Here is a 23,693-nt window from a genome sequence, read left to right on the forward strand (position 1 = left end):
TCAGCCCTCCATTTTGAAACAGTGTATCATATCGACACTGCCAATGAGTCCCAGGCAAAACTGAAGACTGGGAACATAGTTTCAGGGGATGATGGGGACGATGATGATTCCATGGATAAGGCTATGGCAGCCATGCTAACAACCGTGGGCTCCTTTATCGAAGCAGGGTGTAAGGAAGAAGCCGATCATGTGGAAGTACAAAAAACCCCCTCCTCCAAAATCAAATTTCATTCCCTGAAACAAACGACCAGCAGGGTTTGGTCACAACTCACAATTGCATCAGATGATATTGAGTGTTAATTCCTCGCAAGTGTTCCTTATTTGCTTAAATATGCATTATTTGCTATAAAGTGTTCATTAGTGGCCTTAAATATGCATTATTTGCAATAAACTGTTTAGTATTACATGGAAGTGTTTATTATATTGTATAAATACTCCTAATGTCTGTAAGTCATTAAACCCTTGTGTTTCTTGTACATCAAAAAAAGCCCTAATCATGGCCACACTCATTCTGCGATTACTTCATTACATATTACTCGATTGTGGCCGACCTCATGACACCGACTACAACATAATTGTGAGATACCAAAGGCTTGCGACTCAAACCACCCTCTGCCTGTCGGGCCTCTTCTTTGAGATTGGTGGTCGAATTCGTATGGGGCAAGATTCATTACATGGTTTGTCATGATCTGGTACTAGGAAGATTTGTCTCCCGTACGTGATCCTATATGATGCAACCGTATGATAATCATCCACATAACGATGGATGTTTGTTTTGGCTTGCATGATTAGTCACCTACTTTCATCAATTACACCTTCTATCTTCTTATGTACCATGGGGAAAGATGTGTTTCCCAATGCTGGCAAGCTTCATGTCAGTTGTACATTATGTTCATCAGTTTGTACCTATAATGTTGGTTATGATAATAAACAAGAACAATCGTTAATGGGTATGATAATAAACTATGTACGCATAAATAGTTAAGCATGATAATAAACATTTAAACATGATAAGAAACACTTTGGAATGGATAATAAGCACTTAAAACGGATGCTAAACAGTTAAGGGCTGATAATAAACACGAACGCATGATTAATAAACACTTTAAGGATGATACTAAACACGTAACCGACATATTAATTACTTCGATATGAACCATGTCCAATTATCATCGGTTTCATTATCGACAATAGTGAATGCTAAATGGAATAATCCTTCCTTGCTGTCATTGCCGGTTGCATCTATCACACCCACCCCTTCTACCGAGGTAAATGTGGCACCCATCAGTTAAAAACCCATTTTAACCTGAAAACTGACACACATGAAAAACCAAATCAGACTTACATGGCATAATACCAACTTTACATGGTTACAGGGTTCAACCGCTACACAATCACGACACTTGTAGAAGAAAGAAAAGGGATCCACTGTAACCCTCAACTCAGCCTAAGCTGGCTCTATACTCGCACAGGCAAGCTAGTAGGGTCTTGTTCCTACAACTGCACCACATTCACTTGGTCGATAGTGGCTCAATAATTTCAAACAATTAAATATAGCGAATATAAAGTACATAAAGGTCAATTTTCCCAAATAACTTTCAAACTTTCACAAAGACTAGAAATTTGGCAAAATACCACTTTAAAGAGCTTTTGAAACATAAATTCAACAGAAATCGACATCAAATCAATTTTCTCAGAAAACACGAATTTTGTAAGAGACTGTCCTCCTAAGAACGACAGCTGGCTTCACCTCCTCATCATAATCCAAAATAACATAAATCTCAAATTCAGTATAAAGCAATACCCAACACTCACCCAGCATAACATGGTCTACAAACCTCACTAAACATTTGCCGTGACCGCGGCTGGATTCAGAATCGTCAAGGAACTCATGTCCTTAACGTTGACTGATAAGTGCTTGTGTGATATGAATGTGAAGCATTCTTTCCTTATGTTGAGCATTATTTTTCTTGGGGTTTTACACTAATATGTGTGTTTATATGTTACTTTTATGCAGGTAGGGTTGTGAGGCCGAGTATGAAAGAAATAGGCCAATGTGGATCACAATGCACTGATTTTGGAGGAAATCTTGCTAAGGTTCAAACGCGAAGACATAGGTCGATGTGAGATGCTAGAGTGTGTGCTAACCTCCTCGCATTCGAGTTGGCACATTCATTTGAAGGGGCACAAAGGCAGTCACACTCGAGCATTCCGACTTATGCACATAGAACAAAAGTTTCACCAACGTGTACACCATTGAAGAAGCAAGTGATCCACGACGTGAACGTGTGCCCGTTTGCGTTACCCCGATGAAAGTATGGAATTGGGAAGCTATTCAGGTCGAATACTGTAGTAGAGCACTGTAGCAACATTGTAGTATGTACTGTAGCAACACTGTTCACAGCCGGCCGAGAAACCAGAGAAACAGAGAATCCACACAGACGTGTGGAAATTATCCACGCCCGTGTGGAAATTCTGCACGGGCGCATGGAGCATCCACGCCCGTGTAGTCGCCCGATTCCAGCCCTATTTAAAGCCGATTCAGCCCCAATTTTGGTATTCTTTTCACCATCTTTTCCCCAACTTGCGAGAAGGCTTCGGCTAGGGTTTCGAGGGGTATTGGCCAAGGTTTTGGAGAGGTTCTACGGCTCCGACATCGCGCGTCATTTGGAAGAAGGTTATTGGGAGAGTTTTCGTCAGCACCGATCCGGCGAGCTGTATCCTAGGCAGGACAAAGGATCCCTTGGACGATGAGTAGAGGACTCTTCACTAGACCATCGACATGACCATCGACGGGGTTTCTTTATGGATTCATTGCTTTTACATTCTATTTCTTTGATTGTAATTAGCTCCATGGAGAGCTAAACCCCTAGTGGGTACTCGGGTATTTTGAACCCTAGGATGTATTTGTTTCTTTGAACCTCTTTATTATGCTTTCAATAAATTGATGTTTATTGTGAGTTCCAACCTTGAATGCTTCATTATATGAACATTTCCCCTAGAGTGACACTAGGGTTGAGAGTTCTTGTTGGTAACCTTGTGAGTGAGTGACACACCACAAGCGTTAGACAAAGCTAGGTTGGAGAGTGTTGAGAGGGTGAGTCGAGAGGTACAGTTGTGTCTCCTTTCCCCTCCGGCGTGATAGATTCTACCTCCGTTCCTCGAGTTCTTTGCGGTCATAATAGAGTGAATGGTCTAAGGGATGAACTTCCGCTGGGGCTTAGTTGCGCGTGCAACGGAGTGAAGCGTTGAGGTGATCTTAGTATCTAGGGCTCAATTGTGGTTAGGGACCTTTCACCTGGACCAAAGGGTTAGGTCTATATTAAGGAAGAGATTCACTTGGAATCCCTCGAACTCATTGCAACTCTATGCGAGTGCGAGGTGTTGAGATTGTTCGATTTCTCCTCCGGGACATGTATAGAGTTAGGCATAGTTGACCTTAGATTTGGGACTATGTAATTAAGGATTTCCACAACTCACAATTGCATTGATTAGGAAGTATAATAGAGGGTTCTTGCACTTGAAACAATTATTCTAGGCGGAGTATTATCCGGGTGCCCCATCTTTATCGATTGCCTTACCCCCCCTACTTTACTTTTGCTCTCTTACTTGTTGCTTTTACTGTTGAGAATTGAATCATTATCACACTCATCATCATTGATCTTTTACATAGCTAAGAATCAGATTAAGTATTTTTATTCCCTACTCCCTGTGGATTCGATACCCGCTCACCCGGGATTATTACTTCGACAAACCCGTGCAATTGCGGGATATACGCAATGGCACCTTGTCAAGTTTTTGGCGCCGTTGCCGGGGATTAGGCGTTTAGAGATACTTTGCACTTTGTTTTCTTAGCTATTTCACCATACATTCTGTTTCATATCTTCTCATTCTATCATCGTTCTGATTTTCTTTTTCTTTCTTTTTATTGCAGCTCCAGGTTATGACCCGAGGGAATCCATCAATATTGATTGAAGGAGACCCTGAGCTTGAACGTACACTTAGAAGAAAAGGAAAAGAACCTGTGGAAGAACAGCATAATTCAGCTGATTTGTAAGGAGAGGAATCTAAAAACATGGCAGGACAGAATGATCAACAGTGAACACTATCCGACTATGCCAGACCTTCAGTGTTGGGGACGCAATCGAGTATTGTGCGTCCTCTGATTACAGCTCAGAACTTCGAGCTAAAGCCGGCATTCATCCATATGCTGCAGCAGTCCACACAATTCAACTGTTTGGCCGATGAGGATCCAAATAGTCATATAGAGAGCTTTCTCGAGGTGTGCGACATGCTGAAGATAAATGGGGTTAAGGATGATGCCATCAAATTGAGAGCCTTTCCATTTTCCTTAAAGGGGAAAGCGAAGTAGTGGCTACACTCATTACCTAGAGCATCAATCACTATATGGGAAGAGATGGTAGAAGCTTTTCTAGCCCGTTATTTCCCTCCCGAAAAATCAGCAAAGCTTAGGAATGAGATCTCATCCTTTGTTCAGTTGGAATTGGAGTCTCTATTCGAGACATGGGAAAGGTTCAAGGAGCTCCTGAGAAAGTGTTCGCAACACGGATTCCCAGAGTGGATGATTGTTCAAACTTTCTACAATGGTTTGAACCCGAGTACAAGGCAACTCTTGGATGCGGCAGCAGGAGGTACCTTAGGTAGCAAAACCCCCGATGAGGCTCGTCAATTAATTGAGAAAATGGGGTTAAATAGTTACCAATGGAATGCTAGGGAGAAGAAAAAGGTGGCTGGTATCCATGAAATCGATGCGGTGACCTCATTGGCGGCGCAAGTAGAGAGTCTGAGTAAGAAGCTAGATCTCATAGCTTCGAATAGAGTTGCGGCCATGACCAATTGCACCGGTTGTGGTGGAGGACATGCTCCCTCCGATTGCCCGATCTCTTTTGGTGATGTTTCTTTAGTGGAAAACGTTGACTTTGTAGGTAATGGCATGAGAGCTCAAGGGAACCCATATAGCAATACTTACAATTCAGGTTGGAAGAATCATCCCAACTTTTCATGGAGTAATCAAGGACCATAAAAGGCCATGGGGCCACCGGGTTTCCAACAACAACAACAAGCACCTCAAGTGGAAAACAGAATTTCAGGCTTGGAAACCCGAATGACGGATTTAGAGAAGCACTTGACTAGATTTGTTCAATCTGCAAATACACGGTTTGAATCAGTTGAGGCTACACTTCGCAACCACACCGCTTCTTTACACAACCTTGAAAATCAGGTGGGGCAAATTGCGAAGTCTCTTTCCGAAAGGCCACATGGAAGTTTACCAAGCAATACGGAAACCAACCCTAGAGAACATGTGAGGGCGATCACTTTGAGAAGTGGTCGTGAGGTTGAAGGGAGGCTTCTGAGTAAGAAGCCAAAAGAACACGCACCGGAGGTTGTAGAGGTTGAGGAGGGAGCAAAAAAAGAGAAAGAGGTGGCATCCCCACCTTTCAAGCCAAGAATCCCTTATCCCTCTACATTAAAAAATGACCAAGGGGATGAACAGTATAAGAAGTTCCTGAGTTTATTCAAGCAACTCCACATCAACATTCCTTTTGTAGAGGCATTAGCTCAAATGCCTAAGTATGCGAAGTTCCTGAAAGACTTATTGACTAACAAGAGGAAGTTGGAGGAGAGTGCTTTAGTGGTGCTAGATGCTTCATGCTCGGCGGTGCTGCAAAAGAACATGCGAACAAGAAGAAAGACCTGGGAAGCTTCATTATTCCGTGTAACATCGGCAACTTAGGTGAGGAAATGGCATTGGCAGATTCAGGGGCAAGTATCAATGTCATGCCATACACTTTTTTCCAAAAGCTAGGCTTGGGAGAGCCTAGGCCTACTCGGATGACTTTACAATTGGCAGACCGAACGGTACGACATCCGAGAGGTATCATTGAAGACGTGCTTATCAAGGTGGACAAGTACATTTTTCCGGTTGACTTCGTAGTGCTAGATGTCGATGAGGATGCGGATGTTCCCTTGATACTTGGGAGACCGTTCTTGCGGACTTCCAAAGCATTGATTAACATGGACGGCGGAGAGCTCACATTGAGAGTTGGAGATGACAAACTCACTTACCGCCTTGCTGAAGCCATGCGGCATTCTCTCAATTTTGATGACACTTTGTATTTCCTAGACACTACTGATGAGCTTGTTGATGAATTCATGCAGGAAATGTTCAACCCAGATCCATATAAAGGTTTATTCGACCAAGAGAAGAGCAATGAAGAAGTCATGATACTTGGGTCGACTGAAGAAGTAACATCTACTCCGGGGATATTGAAGAAGGTGCTCCGGAAAATGAAGAGGGCTAGGAGACGCCACCGAAAATACTCCAAGACTGTTAGAGATGCACATGAACCAAGAAGGTTGGATGAACAATTGCTAGGTGGTCCAAAGCCCGATAATACACCCTCTACCCTCAAGAGACTTTGCACATCATGCTTCCAAGTCATGGGTAAGAGGGCGTCTTTCATTCATGAACCCCGTGAGGTAAGATAAGGTACATCAAGCTTAGTGACGTGAAACAAGCGCTTCTTGGGAGGCAACCAAGTTTTTACTATTTTCTTATCTTTTAGTTTAGCTCGTTTGCATGAATAAATCGTTAAGTGTTGATGTCTGAATTTTTAGATGCTTGTGCTACAATTTTATTGTGGGTTTTTAAAAGTCATCGTGTGCTTTTTGAGGAATTAGCGAAAGTTTGGTCGTTTGGGTTCCATTTCGTGTTTTTCACTGGTAAAATTTGCATAATAGGGCAGGCTCTGAGTGTGCAAACATGTTCAGAAATATTCTGCAGAGCCTGCAGATTTTTCTAAGTCATCCCGAGAAAACACACGGGCGTGTGGAATTTCCACATGCCCGTGGGTGTATACTGCAAGCTCATCTAGAGAAGGCACAGGGGCGTGCGGCTGCCCCTGTGAACGACCATGTGACTGTCACACACCCGTGGGTAATTTCCGCACGGGCGTGTGGATTTCTGCAGAGTTGGGTAGATTTTTCCCAAGAGCACACAGAGGCGTGGACTCGCCCCTGTGGGTAACCTTGTGAACCATGCACGGGCGTGGGTAATTTCCGCACGCTCGTACGAAAATCTGCAGAGGAGTCTTCTCCATCCCGAGAAGACACAGGGGCGTGTGACCGCCCCTGTGAGTTAGGCGTGTGAATGTCCACGCCCGTGCGGAATTTCCGCACGGGCGTGTATAATATTTTTCTCGAATATCCAGCGAGGCCACAGGGGCGTGTGTCTACCACTGTGAATCCTTCGTTTGAGGGCGCACGGGCGTGGACGATACCCGCACGCCCGTGTGGATCTCCAGGAGTTAAAAGACCGTCCGTTCTCCCATTACAACAGTCACACCTTTCTCCTCAAACAACCCTAAGCCGCCCAAAGAGCATTTTTCCGACATTCTCGTCCCCTCCTACTGTCGTCCTCGAGTTGATTGATTGCGCATTGTGTGGATTGTAGGGTGTTTAGGTTCAGCTCATTGGTAGACCTTAATTTCCTCTCTACTTCGATTTCATTTGAATCTAACTGATTACCCACGATTGAAATGGATAATACACACCGTCTTCTTGTTAAAATGGTTATGATTTGTCTTTAAGACGATCTGAAATTGAGATAGAGAGTGTGGCATGGAGATTGGCTACAAGGGCCGTGCGTTTTCCACGCCCCGTGGATGTGCACGGGCGTGTGGAATTTCCGCACGGCCGTGTGTTGTTATCTTCCTGCAGTCTGAATGGAACTGATTGATTTTCTTTTTAATACATGCAGGTATGGCCACCAAATCGAAGAAAGCAGTTGCCAAACATCCTCGAAAGGTTTCCCCTGAGCCGGAAATCATGGAATCCACACTCCCTGCGCATAAAGCTCGGTTTGAGCGGTTAGAGAAGCTTAAGTTTGGTTAAACGCGAATCCCGGATGTTGGGTTACTTAGAAAGGTGCAGCTAGCGGATGACATGGCTGACGAGGTCGAGAAATTATTATTGGTCGGTAATTGGCACAAGTTATTGAATATTCATGATCCTGCTATCCGCGCACTCACTTTGGAGGTACTTGCTTCGTTTGAGTTCGACTGCTCTTATGCTTATTTTGATAGTGTCGGCGCTATTCAGTTCAGAGCCCTTGGGCAACATCATAGTATGAGTGTCACACAGTTTTCCACTAGACTTGGTCTATATGATGAAGAGTATACTGAAACTGAGGAGTATGAAAATCTTCCAATTGACATGTCGGGTCTATCTCCCATTGAGGCGTATACATTACTATGTGAAAATGGGCGATATGAACCAGGAGTGTCTAAGGCCTCATGTTTATCTCGACCCAGTTACAGATATCTTCACGCCATCATAAGCAGGTCAGTGAATGGTCGCGGTGATAGCACAGGAGTCATCAACAAGCAAGAGCTTATGTACTTGTACTCCATGGTTCGGAACGAACCAGTCCATCTGGGGCATATTTTAGCGGAGTATCTAAAGCATCAAGGACAATATTCCAGATTGGGTGTCATCTTCTCAGGTCCATATATTACCAAACTCATTGTGGGGATGGGTCTGCAAGACAAAATCAGCGGAACCGAGAAGGCGATAATACCAGCACCCCTTGGGTTAGAGACAATGAGGCTCATGGGGTTAGTCCGTAAATATTCAAATGGTGTTTATGTGCTGAACATACCATTCGAGGATGAAGCTAGGGCATCTCAGCCCGCTCCCGAGCCCCAACCAGCACCGATGGAGACCGAGACACCTCCAGTGGCAGAGGAACCACCCCCCGTGAGTACGTTTCCACCATCTCGAGCCCATGATCGTTTTGAGAAGCTCGAGAGCACTTTAGGAGTGATACGGGCAGAGATGGCTGAGGCTCGAGCAGAAATTGCCGAGATTAGGGCTACGCAGGCCACTCAGTACACAGAGTTCAAGGCGTGTTTCGACATGTTACAGCAGATTTTAGAGTGAGACGTCGCCTCATCATTTGTATTGCGGCCGAGGACTCCTCCGGCCCCCTCAGTTCCTCTAGCACCTCCATCCTCTACCCCGGCACCGGTAGACCCACTATGTGTTTCACCAGCAGCTGCAGCAGCACCGGCGCATGAGAGCGACATTGACACTTGATTTTCCCTTCCTTTACTTTCTTGCATTTTATTTTATTTTTCCTGTTTTTAGACTTTTTCACTCAGAAAGGATTCTCCTTCTGAGTTTATTTTCATTTTGCATCATCGAGTTGTATTCATTGCTTTATCTTTTATATACACTCGATTTATTTTGTCTTTATTGAGCTTCACTGAACCCCCTCGTGTATGCGTGCAGATGGTCTTGTCTTCTTGGGAATTGAGACTTAGTCATGGGCACGGCCAAGGTACTGAGGTACTTGGCCGTGTGAGCTTCACAACCCGTTGGAACCCTACTCCCAACGAACTAGCTTCATCAAACGTCACACTAGGAGTCAGGGGAGTATTGTTTTGATTGCTTCTCCCACATTTGCTTTTGAATGATTTATATTTTGAGTGAGCTTGAATGTGTACATTGGGGAACAATGTACAACTTAAGTGTGGGGGAGTTTCATAGTGCACACGTCTTTTCTATTGTTCTTGATTGATATATGCTCACATAGCCAAAGGCGGTTCACCTTAGTTGCAATGATTGTATTCTTGAGTTTAGGAGAATTTCTAACATTAAATGTTTTCATGCTCTAGTTCTTGCTTGAATTTCTAGGAATTTTTGCCCGATTTATACTTAGTGCACTACTCACTCTTTGAACTCTATTGGAAACTCATGTTCGATGTTAAAGGGACTAGTTAGGATTATTTTCTTGTGCTAAATTCTCAAAAAAAAAAAAATGGAAAATGAAAAGAAAGAACAAAATAGTTTTATTGTTTATTTGTGCTTGTAGGGTGGAAAGAGCTACCACCTATGTAGTATGAAGCTACTATCATAAGTCGGATACTAGCTATGCCCTAATGAGAGAAAGAGCTATCTCATAGGATGAGTGAAAGTTACCACTCCGGTATAAAGAGCTACCACCTCGAAAGTGTGAAAGCCACCTTAGCGGCCGCTTTGGAAAGGGCTACCTTAGAGGATGTGTGTAGCTACTACCATCTTTGAAATTGTTGTCATTTTTGTAGATAAATAAACCCCTTGTACTTAGAACTTTAAGGAGTATACCTTGGGTTGTTTTTGAGTGAGTTCACACACGTACACGATTTCGGGTTTTGTTTCCTTTTTGATTCAAGTTTTTAGCTAGAGCATTGATTTTTCGTATTTAGTGTTGAAATTTCCCTTACTTGTAGAATGCTCTCTTTGTATACTTTGGTGAACCTAAGGCCAAGCACTTCCAATATCTTCTTCATTGATGCACATAACGTTTTTAATTTTTGCTTGAGGACAAGCAAAAGCTTAAGTGTGGGGAAGTTTCATAAGTGCTTGTGTGATATGAATGCGAAACATTCTTTCCTTATGTTGAGCATTACATTTCTTGGGGTTTTACACTAATATGTGTGTTTTTATGTTACTTTTATGCAGGTAGGGTTTTGAGGCCGAGTATGAAGGAAATAGGCCAATGTGGATCACAATGCACCGATTTTGGAGGAAATCTTGCTAAGGTTCAAACACGAAGACATAGGTCGATGTGAGATGCTAGAGTATGTGCCAACCTCCTCGCATTCGAGTTGGCACATCCATTTGGAGGGGCACAAAGGTAGTCACACTCAAGCATTCCGACTTATGCACATAGAACAAGAGTTTCAGGAGCGTCTCCTTTCCCCTCCGGCGTGATAGATTCTACCTCCGTTCCTCAAGTTCTTTGCGGTCATAATAGAGTGAATGGTCTAAGGGATGAACTTCCGCTGGGGCTTAGTTGCACGTGTAACGGAGTGAAGCGTTGAGGTGATCTTAGTATCTAGGGCTCAATTGTAGTTAGGGACCTTTCACCTGGACCAAAGGGTTAGGTCTATAATTAGGAAGAGATTTATCACTTGGAATCCCTAGAGCTCATTGCAACTCTATGCGAGTGCGAGGTGCTAAGATTGTTCGATTTCTCCTCCGGGACATGTATAGAGTTAGGCATAGTTGACCTTAGATTTAGGACTATGTAATTAAGGATTTCCACGACTCACCATTGCATTGATTAGGAAGCATAATAGAGGGTTCTTGCACTTGAAACAATTATCTTAGGCGGAGCATTATCCGGGTACCCCATTTCTATCGATTGCCTTACCCCCTTTCTTTACTTTTGCTCTCTTTCTTGTTGCTTTTATTGTTGAGAATTGAATCATTATCACATTCCTTATCATTGATCTTTCACATCGCTAAGAATCGAATTGAGTATTTTTATTCCCTACTCCCTGTGGATTCGATACCCACTCACCCGGGATTATTACTTCGACAAACCCATGCACTTGCGGGATATACGCAAGGGGACCTTGTCATTGACCCATCGGTTCACCGGTCGGTGACCCCGGCTACCTGATGAATATCCAGTCAGGGCTCTACACTCCCACCTGAACTGGCCCTCGTAGAAGTCAGCCAGTCTACCACGCCACCTCAACAGTTTGGCCGTGGTGGCCACCTACTACAGTAGGGTCACCATACAAACTCAACAAACATACATTTCGCAACAAGGTGTCCATAACCAGGACAAAAATCAATATCCAAAACATCTGTCATTTCCTCACAAAAATGATAAGCACAAGCGTATCTAATGATTTTAATATAAATTAACGCACAATTTGCAAATCACGTAACAATCCGGAAGTCCTCGCCTTTGAACAATAATGCTTTTAAGTATGAAATATACACAAATAACTCATTTCAAATCCAATAAAGTCTCAATGCCAGTGTAATAACCAATAAAACTTTACTTAAGCAATGTAGAACAATCATAGGCATTCTCTTAGAAGAATTGTGCATAATTTTATTGTCGAAACCAAATATACTCACATGATTGCTAAAGCATAGCAAACTGCAAATAAATATCAGTAAGCTTTAATAATATAAATCATTAAATAATATAAAATCGAATAATTAAACAATTATCTCCAAATAGCAGCCATTAAATAATTATTTAAAAATAGTATCAATTAACCAATTATGCAAAATAATAGCCACTACCAACTCACCTAATCTCCTTTGGGTTTCTAGCTAGACCTGGAACTCCCTCCCAAGCCTGAACAACACCTAGCAAAAGAACGAAATAAAAGTAATACAGTTTATTGATAGAATTTAACCTCAAAAGAAAATACAAGAAATAAATAACTGACTCTCTAATTGGGGCAACTCACTCCAACCGGTTAAAACCCAACCTTGCATAATCATATCGGTCTCCAATTGCACTCAAACCAACTCAATTTTGGCTAAAACATTATGAACCAACCTGAACCAATCTCAATTCCAATGATATAAGTTTAATTGTTATAGAAAGTCTCTTGAACCAGCTTGGTTCAACTGAAGTCAATTCTCTTTGAATTGGTTCACCACAAAGTCATTAGCCCAAAATCTCAACCAAGTCCAAATCAACCTCAACCAACTTAACCTAGCCAAAACAATTCAAGCACAACCACAATTCATCTTGATTTGATCAAACCTAGACCAAATTAATTCAATTAAACCCAATCACAGCAATTCTCATTCAAGCGAACTTCAAATTCAACCAAATCAATTAAACCAACCACTTAATTCCCAACCAATTTAACTTGATTTAATCAAACCAACTCAACCAAACCAATTTAACTCAACCAACACATTCATCACCTTCTTAATAATTATCATCAACTTAACCACCATCATCATCAACTTAATCACTCAAACAAAACCCTAATCTCGGTGCTACAGTAACACTACAGTAAAAACCGAGAATTAATCCTCCATTCCATACAAAAATCCATCTCCACTACAAATATTTTTCACATAAAATCATCTTATATACATTCTTCATCCTCTCCATCAACATTTCTTCCAAACCCTCATTTTCTTCATCAACTAACCACACATACAAACATACAAACCTACACCCATACATCTCAAAACAAAATTATATAAAATCCTTACCAATCAAATACCAAGTTCGTTCTTCTCTCAAACCTCCAAGCTCCTTCTTCTTTCTTTTTCTTTTTCATTCCTTCTTTTTCTTCTCCTCGTTTATGCTTCTTCTCTTGAGTTACTGTAGCAGCCATGAAGAAGAAGAAAAGCCCAAAAACTAGAAGATTCCAACCTTATCCGTTTATTTAAAAGTCTGACGAAATTCACAGTCAGTCCCTGAAAAATAAAATTTCTTACAAAATCATTCCTAAAAAGTCACCAATGGTCCCTGAATCATAAAAATAATATTTCAAAAAGGTCCTCACAAACTGTCCAACGGCCCCTAAATTATAGCACAGTATTACAAAAATGTCCCTTCCGCCTTCCCTTCTAGTCCTTGGTTTCTAAAAACATTTCATGTCAATCCTTTTTTATTACTCATGAATTCAAAATCTTATAGAAATTTTCACACTGAGGTCCACTTGGTGTTTTTTTAACAAAATTACTCTGTAAAAAAATCTTATTGTAACTATGATAATACCCTAAATATAATTTCCTACAGGTATCTAAAGGTTAAGGGTATTACAACACCTACCAAGATACCACCATATTTGCCAAGCAAATGCGTCCCATCTAGTTACGACATGAGTCTGCAACCCTGCTTGAAGCCATCCAATGAAGCGCGGAAACAGAAATAATCACGCCGAAACTTAACAGATCAGCGTCACTTTTAATGATAATAATGTTACCTGAATTTGTTTCAACAACCTTACCTGCATACCATATCAACATATCGTAGCTTGCTACATCACTTCCGTGTATAACTCCCCTTGCTACCTCTTTACCTAGCCAGGCCTGTTTGTACGACAGATGAACACCATGATCCTGTAATATATCTCGTTGTATATCCACTGCTCGGTACAGAGGTCGATCCCTTAATTTCTTCATCACTTGCCCGCTAACCCATTTCTTTGAAGCTCTAGGGTGTAATCATGTGGTGATACCCCCGCTACATGTGTGATCTTCTTCTGTTGTTTTTATTCTAAACGTGGGGAGGGTACCATTTTTGAGGCATGAATACGCCATTAACATCTATCAACGGCACGTGCAACAGTAACCCTATTTGCGGTTGTTTCTAATGAACTGGAAGTTGAAATTACATTTTATGGCAATGTCAGACAGTGTATTCTTGAAATCATTGGTGTCTTGGAAATGTTGCCCAACGGTGAGAATGTCACCTTCTGTATCTCGACATAACGTGGATACTGTTAATCCTTAATTTACTTTAGCATGGGCTTTAGACAATCGGTTGGATAAAGCATGTTGTGATAATAGTGGCTTCCTCACCAAATTGATAATAAATAAACACTTAGTGTAATAAGTAAACAGTTAGGGCGGATAAATAAATACTTTCATAAAGAAACTAAACACTTTCATGTCAAAACTAAACATTTACATGCAACAAATAAACACTTACGACAAATGAATAACAGAAACAAATCGAATCACTACCAATGGAAACTAATGCCAGGAGGCGGTTATTGACTAAAGTAATGGTAATCATGTGCAGAACATTAATATACAACTGTGGTGCATTAAACATTTATAAACCAAAGTCTTACTGAATATTTGGTGAATACTGCACATTCTCTGGAATTCATCTTCTGTTGTGAACTCAATGTTTTCTGTTTATCTGAAATGACGTACTTTACCTTTGGTTCTAGGCCCTAGTATGTGCAAATGTTCTTCAATACAGCCTCTCAGTAGGTCAGTACAGTCAAGTCCAACACATAGACCTCCCGGTTATACTTTACAATACTATAAAACATTTTCATCTCAAGCTTGCAACATAAAAAGAAGGGTTATGTTTTGAACCCATGTAAGTCAGACGTAAACTCCACCACAGTAACCTACATCTTAGTGTTGGGTTTCTTCGAAATGCTATCGTGGCAGCTAGGCAGAAGCTCCACCAAATCGGAAGCTCTCTGCGGACGAGGAAAATTAGGGAAAGTGATGAAGAGAGGACCAATTATGCTTCGTTAGAAGCTCAAAAATTTTACCCATATGAAGAAGAACTCCTATCATATAAAGAATGAGAAAAGAGAACTCTAGTGCCCCGTGGCTTCTCTAAGAAAACAAATGGTGAAGAAAGGTCCTCTTTGCATATTAAAAAGAAAGGGCTGCCATGCCTTGAGATTGCAAAGGGGCAATCTTGGCATTTCTCAAAAATCCTCACATCGATGACTAACGGAGGAAGACGGGAGGGACTAAAAGATGATACTTTGAAAAAGGAAGGACTGCAGAGAAATGTGTTTTGTCAGAGGGTCTGTCCGCCCATTTTGAAAATGTACAGAGACCAATAAATAATTTACCTTTTTTTAATTCTTAATGTTTTTATGATTTCTAATACTTTTTATATTTTAAATTTTTTTTTTATAATTTTAATACTATTCTTCAATTTTCAATATTTTTTTAAATTCATAATAATTTTTATAATATTTTTTTTTTTGTTTTTTTTGATATTTTAAGCCCCATTAGTCGAATTAAATTGAGAGGCAGTTTGGTAAAGTGAATTGAGAAGGATGAAATGGATAACTTTTACAAGGGAGGTAACAAAAACTAATAGAGTGGGGAGGGATCACAAGAGGGATTTTAAGTTTTAACTTCATGTAACAAGTAAATCTCAGGAAACACCAAAAAGGGTTCCTAACGACGCCACTGAAACAAAAAATGGCGGAAGTCCCGACCATCGACCTCACAAACTTCCCCTCCGACAAACCCAAGCTCAGGCAAGCCTGCGAGAACCTCGGCTGCTTCCGCGTCATCAGTCATGGCATCCCATCCTCCCTGCGCGCCGACATGAAGTCCACCTTGCGCTCCCTCTTCGATATCCCCGCCCACATCAAGCGCCTCAACTCCGACATCATCCCTGGCAGCGGCTACGTCGCTCCGTCCCCTGCCAACCCTCTCTACGAAGCCTTTGGCCTATACGACGCCTCTTCCTCTCTTGACATCCTCTCCTTCTGCTCCAATCTCCAAGCTTCCCCTTTCCAGCAACACACCATTGCAACATACTCCTCTAAGCTCCATGCTCTGGTTGTTAATATAGCAAACAAGATAGCAAAGAGCATTGGAGTTCCTCACTATTCTTTTGAGCATTGGCCTTGCCAGTTTCGCCTCAACAAGTACTTTTTCACTCAGGAAACAATTGGCTCTTCTGGTGTTCAGATCCATACTGACTCTGGCTTCCTCACTGTTCTCCAAGAGGATGATTCTGTTGGTGGCCTTGAGATCATGGATCAAACTGGTACTTTTGTTCCGGTTCATCCTGTTCCTGATTCCTTTCTTATCAATCTTGGGGACATTGCAAAGGTTCAATCCCTTTTTCTTTTTTCTTGCGTAGTTTTAGTTTTGACACTTTGTTTTGTTTTGATATATGTGCATGGTTTTGATGAAGGTGTGGAGCAATGGAAGACTGCAGAACTTGAAGCATAGAGTGCAGTGTAAGGAGGCAGTGGAGAGGATTTCAATTGCCTTGTTCTTGCTCGGGCCGAAGGATGCTCCAGTGGAGCCGCCGTCGGAGCTGGTGGACTCACACCACCCACGTTTGTACAAATCTATCACTGTTGAAAACTACCGGCAGCTCCGGCTTTCAACTGGATCACGCGTTGGTGAAAGCCTCCCCCATTTACTGCTCTAGTTGATGCATGTTTAAAAAAAAATAAGATGATTTTGATTTTACTTGTCAATCGGATGAAAGCTTGAATAATCATTCTGAATCTTTGGCTAAATCTCTGTGTACAAGATATCTGAATGTTGATTTGTATGATGACCATTTTATATGCTTGTCAAAACTTCCTTTGAAATTTCTTTGCATGTGTGTCTGTCTTGTTTCTGGCATGCAGTTGCAGATTGTCTCTATAATGTCTGATAACTCTAGATTTGCATCTTTTGCATAGTGATATAAAAGTTTTGGCATGGTGATTTTGTTCCCTTTTCTAATTGAGACATTTGCTTGAATGTACTCTTGTTTTGCTAGTTTGAGCTCTTGTAGCACATTTTTGGATGTATATACTCGAACCTAAACATATAATGCAGCTAGATTTAGAGAGCCTGACAGAGAATTTAGTTAATTCAGAAAATGGCATAAACACATACTCCGGGATCTGAATGTGCTCCTAAGGAAAGAGCAAAATGAACTAGTGGCTCAGGATGATCAATTGTGTACTTGTGCTTGTCATTTGCTTTTGTGAATTTCATTGTTGGTGAGAATATTACACGTAGCCACTGCAAAAATGAAAAAGTAAACACGAGTGGAGCTAATTGCAAGAGTAGCATGAACAGAAGCATGCTCATGGAACATACCAGCGCTGAACGATGAGGTTGGCATCTTAATATTGAGCTTTGAATATCATAAGCGTTTACAGAACATCCGCCGATATTGTACGCTGCCTAAATGTTCATGCAAACACAAACTTGTATGATGTTTATTGATGACACTGTTATTTTAATGAAGAGTGACCACTGTTTGGTTACCTTTAGGATTGATAATGTGCTGCTTTTCATTTGGTTTTGATGAAGCCCATATGCTAAAAATGCCTACAGAATCTCAGAACAAGTTGAAGTTACTTCGAGAACAATCTCTGTACAAGTCCATGCTGGCTTAATTAGATAACGAGATTACCATACATGCATAACCAAAGCATTGTGAATGTTTATCCAGAATGCAAGTTGCTCCTCATGTTTCATCTTGCTAGGATTGACAGTTTCAAGTTGCTGTATAAGGGATCTAGTACAAAGAACACAGAATAGAATGCATACTAATTAATTAAGCAGCACTGACATGAAGATGTATGACACCAATGACGGATTTGAGTTTTGTACCAAGTACCTGAATATATTTAGCATCTTAGAGGCATAATCAAATCTCTCACCGTCTACACTTATCTTTGGAACTTCAATCATGCTAATGCATGAGCTAGACTTATCTGTCACTGATTCAAACCGCAATGGGCTAGATGCGACATCATTGTTGCATTGAGGGCTCCAATTATCACTTAGATTTTGTGGTGAGAATGAACTTGAAGGGGATGCTGACGGAGTTGCTGAGTTGAATAGCTGAGTCTGTCGTATAGGTGGATTTGAGAGTTTGCAGTAGATAGCTGCAACACATCTCAAAATATCTTCGGAAAGTCTGCAAGATTTGTCAGCTAGATTATCTATGAGAGTAGAAGTACCCAGATGATCTGCAAGGGTTCGACGTGCAGAAAAGCTTCTCTTTATATCCTGCATGTTGTTCAGTATAAATATATCAGAGTTCAATGCAACAGTTGTTTTACTATCTTCAGGGAAATTCATATCACTAAAGTGAGACCACAACAGAAATCAAACTTCATGGAAAAATGAGCGTACAATCTTAGCTTCTCTGCATAAAGGAAAATTTGTAGGAAAATCCTGAGTCGGAGACTTTTCAATTTGCTTGCAATCAGAAGCTCTGTTCTTCTTGATTCCATCACAATTGCAATGTGAATGATTTTTTCTGCCAAACTGTTGATAAGAATTTGCATGAAAAGTTTCTCCGACTTGTACAGATTCATCTTCAAATTCTAATGGAGAACTCTGGTTGATTTTTGCGGCTGAGTTTGCATGACATTGATAAAAAACAGAGCGATACAATGAGAGGAGGTGCCGTTCCAAATTTATTACTTCCAGCTCAAGAGCTGCAATCTCCTTGACAAGCGCTGCGGTTGGCTAAATCCACAAAAAGAGATATGGTGAGCTTGCTCTACTGAAACATTATAGCTAAATTAAAACTAGGAAAGTAAAATACTTGAATTAAAATTGAAGGAAAAAATGCATATAAACCTTTTGATTGGGAATCTCTTCAGTGGATGAGGAATTCTCTTCATTCTGTCTTCCCTGTGTGTAGATTTACTGTGAGAAGAAATACAAGTGTGGAAGAAATAGCAGTAATAATTGTTTTACTAAAACTGCAGGTGCATTAGCCCAAAGAAATACAATAAAAATAAAATTATTTACTTTTTGCGGAATCAAAAGGATCACAGAATGATGGAGAATGCATACCTGATTATGATGTGATAGTTGGGGTGACTCCTGCCAAGCATTCAGTTTATTTTCATGATCGATGACACTTGGTTAGGATGAGGAAACCATGTTAATAAGAATAAATAAGCAAAGATATAGATTATGATTAGTCAACACTCAAACTTGGCTAAGTTCATTAGTATTCTCTAGCATTTATGCATAACAAAAATCAAGTTTGTTGATTGTAATGTTTACCTTGTAGAATGCCTTCGCATGACGGAAGCCGACATTTTTTCAATGGTCCTATCTTGCAGCAAAGCTCTCAATTCCTTTGTTGTATTTGTTCCGAATATATAGACCACTTGCTTTTCTCTTCACTCCAAAGAGCCAATCAACTCAATCTAAGTACATAGTGTTGGGACATTAGAATTATAGCATACAAGTGACCAAAATGCAAACTGAAAGTAGAGCAGAGCATTGGCAGGGAAAACAGAAAAGCAGCATAACAGATTAATTTACAAAAGAAAAAAGATCAAACAAGATTGACTGAATTCCATGATAATATCAGAAAAGAATAAAACAACAACACATAAAGCTATATTCTTTGTGTGAAAAGAAGGGAAAAGAAAGAGCATCAACCAAAGACTGTAACTGCAGACCATTCCAAAGGCACCATGAATGAATGAACTTTGGTAACAAGAAGAGGTAGTCTAAAGGCTAATGCAATACAGCTCAAAGAAAGCTGAGCATTCAGTACTAGTGAGGGACCAAGATTACCAAATCTTTTAAATAAACCATGACCCACATATTTAGGGCGCTAGAAAGAGCAAGTTGGTGATCAAATTCTATTATGTTATGGTAGCTGGTAAAAGGTAGTGCAATAATCTCCCAACAAACCCAACATCAGTATGGAATCTTCTTTTCTTCTTTACTGGGGAAGTTGAGCATGAGATGAATGCACGCTCACCTGTTCATCTATGCTTGCACCTTGCACTGCAGCAGCAGGACTTTAGTTATATATTTGAAAGAAGAACAAGTGTTTATTTCCATCTGTTTTCCATTGTACCTTCTGCTGTGTAAATTTTTATCAGTCAATGGAGACCCTACCTGAGTAAATGCATTTCTTCAACAAGGTTTTTTGTAGTACTGTAAACAAGATTTGTACTTTTTGATGATAGCTTTTTTTGTGCTGCAAGGCTTGAAATTGCAATGGATTGGTTGAAGCAATGCTAGTTTATGAATTAATAACAACCTCTCGCTTATTATGGATTTTACTTAGAAAGGGATTTGATTTACAAATATACCCTTGCCAAAACTCAACATTATACATATATTTTTTAAGGGTTGTCCTTCCACGCATACGCTTTTTTTTTCCCATGCATAGGTGTCTATCATTAACAATTGATTATTCCACTTAAATGTTAAATTAATTTATGGAAAATACCTTTTTGCCCCCACACTAATATACCTTGCGCATTTTGTTCTGTTGGGTACCTTCAGGTGTGTAAATATAGTATGTAAATGAATGTATTTCTATATTTTAAATTTATTTTAAAATGGGTTATTGCTTGAGCTATTAAAAATTATATCAAAAAACATAAAAAAAATACCTGCATATAATAGATTATAATAATGTTTATTTTTTAGATAAGACCATATAAAGGATATAAATGATTATTTTTTTACCTATTTTTATAAATTATTAAATAATAATAATTAATTAATTGGGCTTCAAGGTATTTGTATAATTTCCTGTTACTATGAAGATAAATGTGAAATTAATAATAAAAAAAAGAAACTAGAGTTCTTATATTGTTATGATCACAAATAAAATGGTTAGTTTTTCTATAAACTATTCTAGAATTTGGTTTTATTTTTATTTTTATATATGCAGATGAGCCTGAGCAACAACCTATTTGCTTATTAAGTAAAGTAATATTTTGTGTAATTAATATATTTTCAGGAGTGGATGAAGGGTAAGCCCACTAAAGCAATGACTTAGGTCTTCCAATATTTTGAAAGACTCACCATTAATTTTAAAGAATTTAATTTTTTGAAAACATCATAATTATAATCACAATAATAATTATTTATTATAATAAATTAAGTGTTAAATTTCTAAATTTAATACTTAATCAGATGCATATAATTTCATCTACATGTTGTTAAAATTTAAAATAATAATTTAAGTTGGTAAATATTTTAATTTAACACTTAATCAATGTCATATTTTCTCTCAAATAATTAATTTTTTATTTTTTCCTATCTTATTTAGTAACGTTTTTAAAAGTAGAAGCATTTTTTTTATCCATGACTAATCTAACATTCACTTTTTAATTATAAATCAAAATTTTTTTTATTGTTTTTTTTTCTTTTTATGTTTTTCTTGTTAAGTTATTGATTACGAAATTAAAATAAACTCATCTATCATACATTCTTTATTCTTATATAAGCCTTAAACAAACATCTCAACCTTCTTTTGACGTGAGGCCTTTAATTATCTTTGATCCCGGCCCTGGTTATTTTACGGAGTTTTTTAAATTTTACTCACATAAAAACCTTTTTGGCTGTTAAATACCAAGAAAACTTTCTTTTAATTTTATTTATATAATAAGTATACATGAGATCAGACATTTTATCAATGGATAACTATATAAAAAAATTGCTTAAACAGATCAAATATGCAATGTTGAAGCAATAACTAAAACTAATTGATGCGATGCCTGACTTCAAAACTTATGTCATATGTCATGGTGGTTTAGTTATGATAAGGTGATTATGAATGTTGCCGTTGAGGGTTTGCTTACCAACAGTAATCTTTGCTTTGTTTGACTGTAGAGTTGGGTGGGTTAGGTCCGTCAGGAAACTTCTTTTATAGTCAAACATCATGCAATTCTTGTAAATATGATCCAACAGCTTATGTCATGGGCTGTCCATTTTGGGTAGTCACTAGTCACTTGCAAAATCCCATGTGCTACATGGTTAGGCTGAAAATAATGTTTTTTTTTTTATAGAATGGATAAGACTGAATTAATTAGAATATGAGAATTATAAGAATATGAGAAAAGATAACCATAGGCTATCATGACTGGCCTACAGGCGGGAGGGGCTGAGTTTCAGCCACGGGCCGTATTTTTTCTATAAAATATTTTTACTAAAAGTGAATGATGCTTCTTGCAGTAATCTGATGAAAATATTTTTGAATTTTTAGATTATTTTTTTTTAAAACTCGAATTCTTTTGATGATTCTCATGCCTCAATAAGTATCTCATCACATCTTTGAACTGCTCACTATTAATCTATTAACATCAGTCAATCATTGGATAGCCCAATGGTATGACACCAAAATATAAGAGGAAGGTCATGGGTTCAAATTCCTCCCCCGACAGCACTGTTCATCATACTGTTCACTCGGGATTCTTATACTATTATCATATGCATATCTTTGACATCGTCGGGGTTTCGATCTTTGTTTGAGTCTATTTATATTCATATAAAAAAAGAACGACATTGTCGTCTATTATTCAAAACTATTAAGATTCTAAATCAGATTAGATTATTATTATTATTATTATTATTATTATTATTATTATTATTATTATTATTATTATTTTTGGGGCATAACACTGATAAGAAGTTGCTGCCTATTTTTAATTTGTTTCGATTGTTGCTATTTATTAAGAGTTTAGTTGTTGCAAAACAAGTCTGTCTTAAGGAGATTGAGTTTGTTTTAAATAACTTCAAGATAAGGATAATAATTTAGTTGCTTTTGTTTTAAAAGTTGTTATTGTCATAATTTTCTATGATTCTCATTTTGAATTTACCTATTTAAAAAGGCCATCCGAATAAAATGGTACTTGAAAAAGCTCCTCTTCTATTATTATTGTGTAATAGTGGTATCAGAAATATCACACATGTGAAAGTAAAAATTCCAATGGCCACAAATTCCAACTTTATGCCTGCAACCATCCCACGTTTTGATGGTTATTATGAACATTGGAGTATGCTAATGGAGAATGTTTTGCGGTCAAAGGAATATTGGTCAGCAGTTGAATTTGGCAATCAAGAGCCAGTAACAAACACAGCTCTAACAGAAAATTCCTAAGGGTAGAACTTGAAGCTAGAAAGCTAAAGGGCCTCAAGGCAAAAAATTATCTTTTTCAAGCTATTGATTGTCCCATCTTAGAAAGTATTTTTCGTGAAGAAAACATATGAAGGCTCTATCAGAGTGAAGTGAGCCCAGCTCCAAGCCATGAGAAGGGAATTTGAGACATTGATATTGAAAGATGGTGAATCTATCACTTGTTACTGCACTTGAACAATGGAGATCAACAACAAGATGAGATTTCATGGTGAGAAGATGAATAATGTTATCATTGTGGAGAAAATTTTGCGCTCTTTTCTTTTTTTTTTGGGAAAGAGGAGCGGGGCGAACCCACTAGAGACCCAGGGACGTGCACAAGCCTCGGTGGAACAAGTGGGAACGGGGCCGCGCTCACGTGGGCGCTGGAACCACCCGTACACAACCACTATTCACAACTCCAAAAAATGTGCCCTCAGCTAAGAATCGAACTCTCACCACTCGGTGAGAGCTCTATCGGTGACCCGTGTACCAATAGACCCAAAGGTCG

General features: G+C 39.3%; 2 protein-coding genes and 1 non-coding gene across 3 annotated transcripts; 1 reads left to right on the forward strand and 2 right to left on the reverse strand.

Moving 5' to 3' along the window:
• Window positions 1-4,465: 4,465 nt before the first annotated feature.
• LOC120268061 lies at window positions 4,466-4,572 on the reverse strand. Its single transcript, XR_005538732.1, has one exon. It is a non-coding gene; the product is annotated as a small nucleolar RNA R71 (small nucleolar RNA).
• Window positions 4,573-15,628: 11,056 nt separating this feature from the next.
• LOC120266348 (2-oxoglutarate-dependent dioxygenase DAO-like) lies at window positions 15,629-16,857 on the forward strand. The gene is made up of 2 exons (XM_039273975.1): window positions 15,629-16,389; window positions 16,475-16,857. Exons 1-2 carry the CDS (start codon window positions 15,748-15,750, stop codon window positions 16,715-16,717), a joined length of 885 nt encoding a protein of 294 aa, XP_039129909.1. The 5' UTR covers window positions 15,629-15,747; the 3' UTR covers window positions 16,718-16,857.
• On the reverse strand, window positions 16,755-19,762 carry LOC120266347. The gene is made up of 11 exons (XM_039273974.1): window positions 19,702-19,762; window positions 19,318-19,463; window positions 19,102-19,168; window positions 18,883-18,936; window positions 18,430-18,768; window positions 17,909-18,303; window positions 17,707-17,806; window positions 17,554-17,616; window positions 17,383-17,469; window positions 17,176-17,304; window positions 16,755-17,098 (listed from the first exon to the last, which is right to left on the reverse strand). Exons 2-11 carry the CDS (start codon window positions 19,350-19,352, stop codon window positions 16,787-16,789), a joined length of 1,581 nt encoding a protein of 526 aa, XP_039129908.1. The 5' UTR covers window positions 19,353-19,463; window positions 19,702-19,762; the 3' UTR covers window positions 16,755-16,786.
• Window positions 19,763-23,693: the final 3,931 nt, after the last annotated feature.

This window comes from Dioscorea cayenensis, chromosome 8 (genome assembly GCF_009730915.1).
Source record: "Dioscorea cayenensis subsp. rotundata cultivar TDr96_F1 chromosome 8, TDr96_F1_v2_PseudoChromosome.rev07_lg8_w22 25.fasta, whole genome shotgun sequence".
Classification (NCBI taxonomy): domain Eukaryota; kingdom Viridiplantae; phylum Streptophyta; class Magnoliopsida; order Dioscoreales; family Dioscoreaceae; genus Dioscorea; species Dioscorea cayenensis.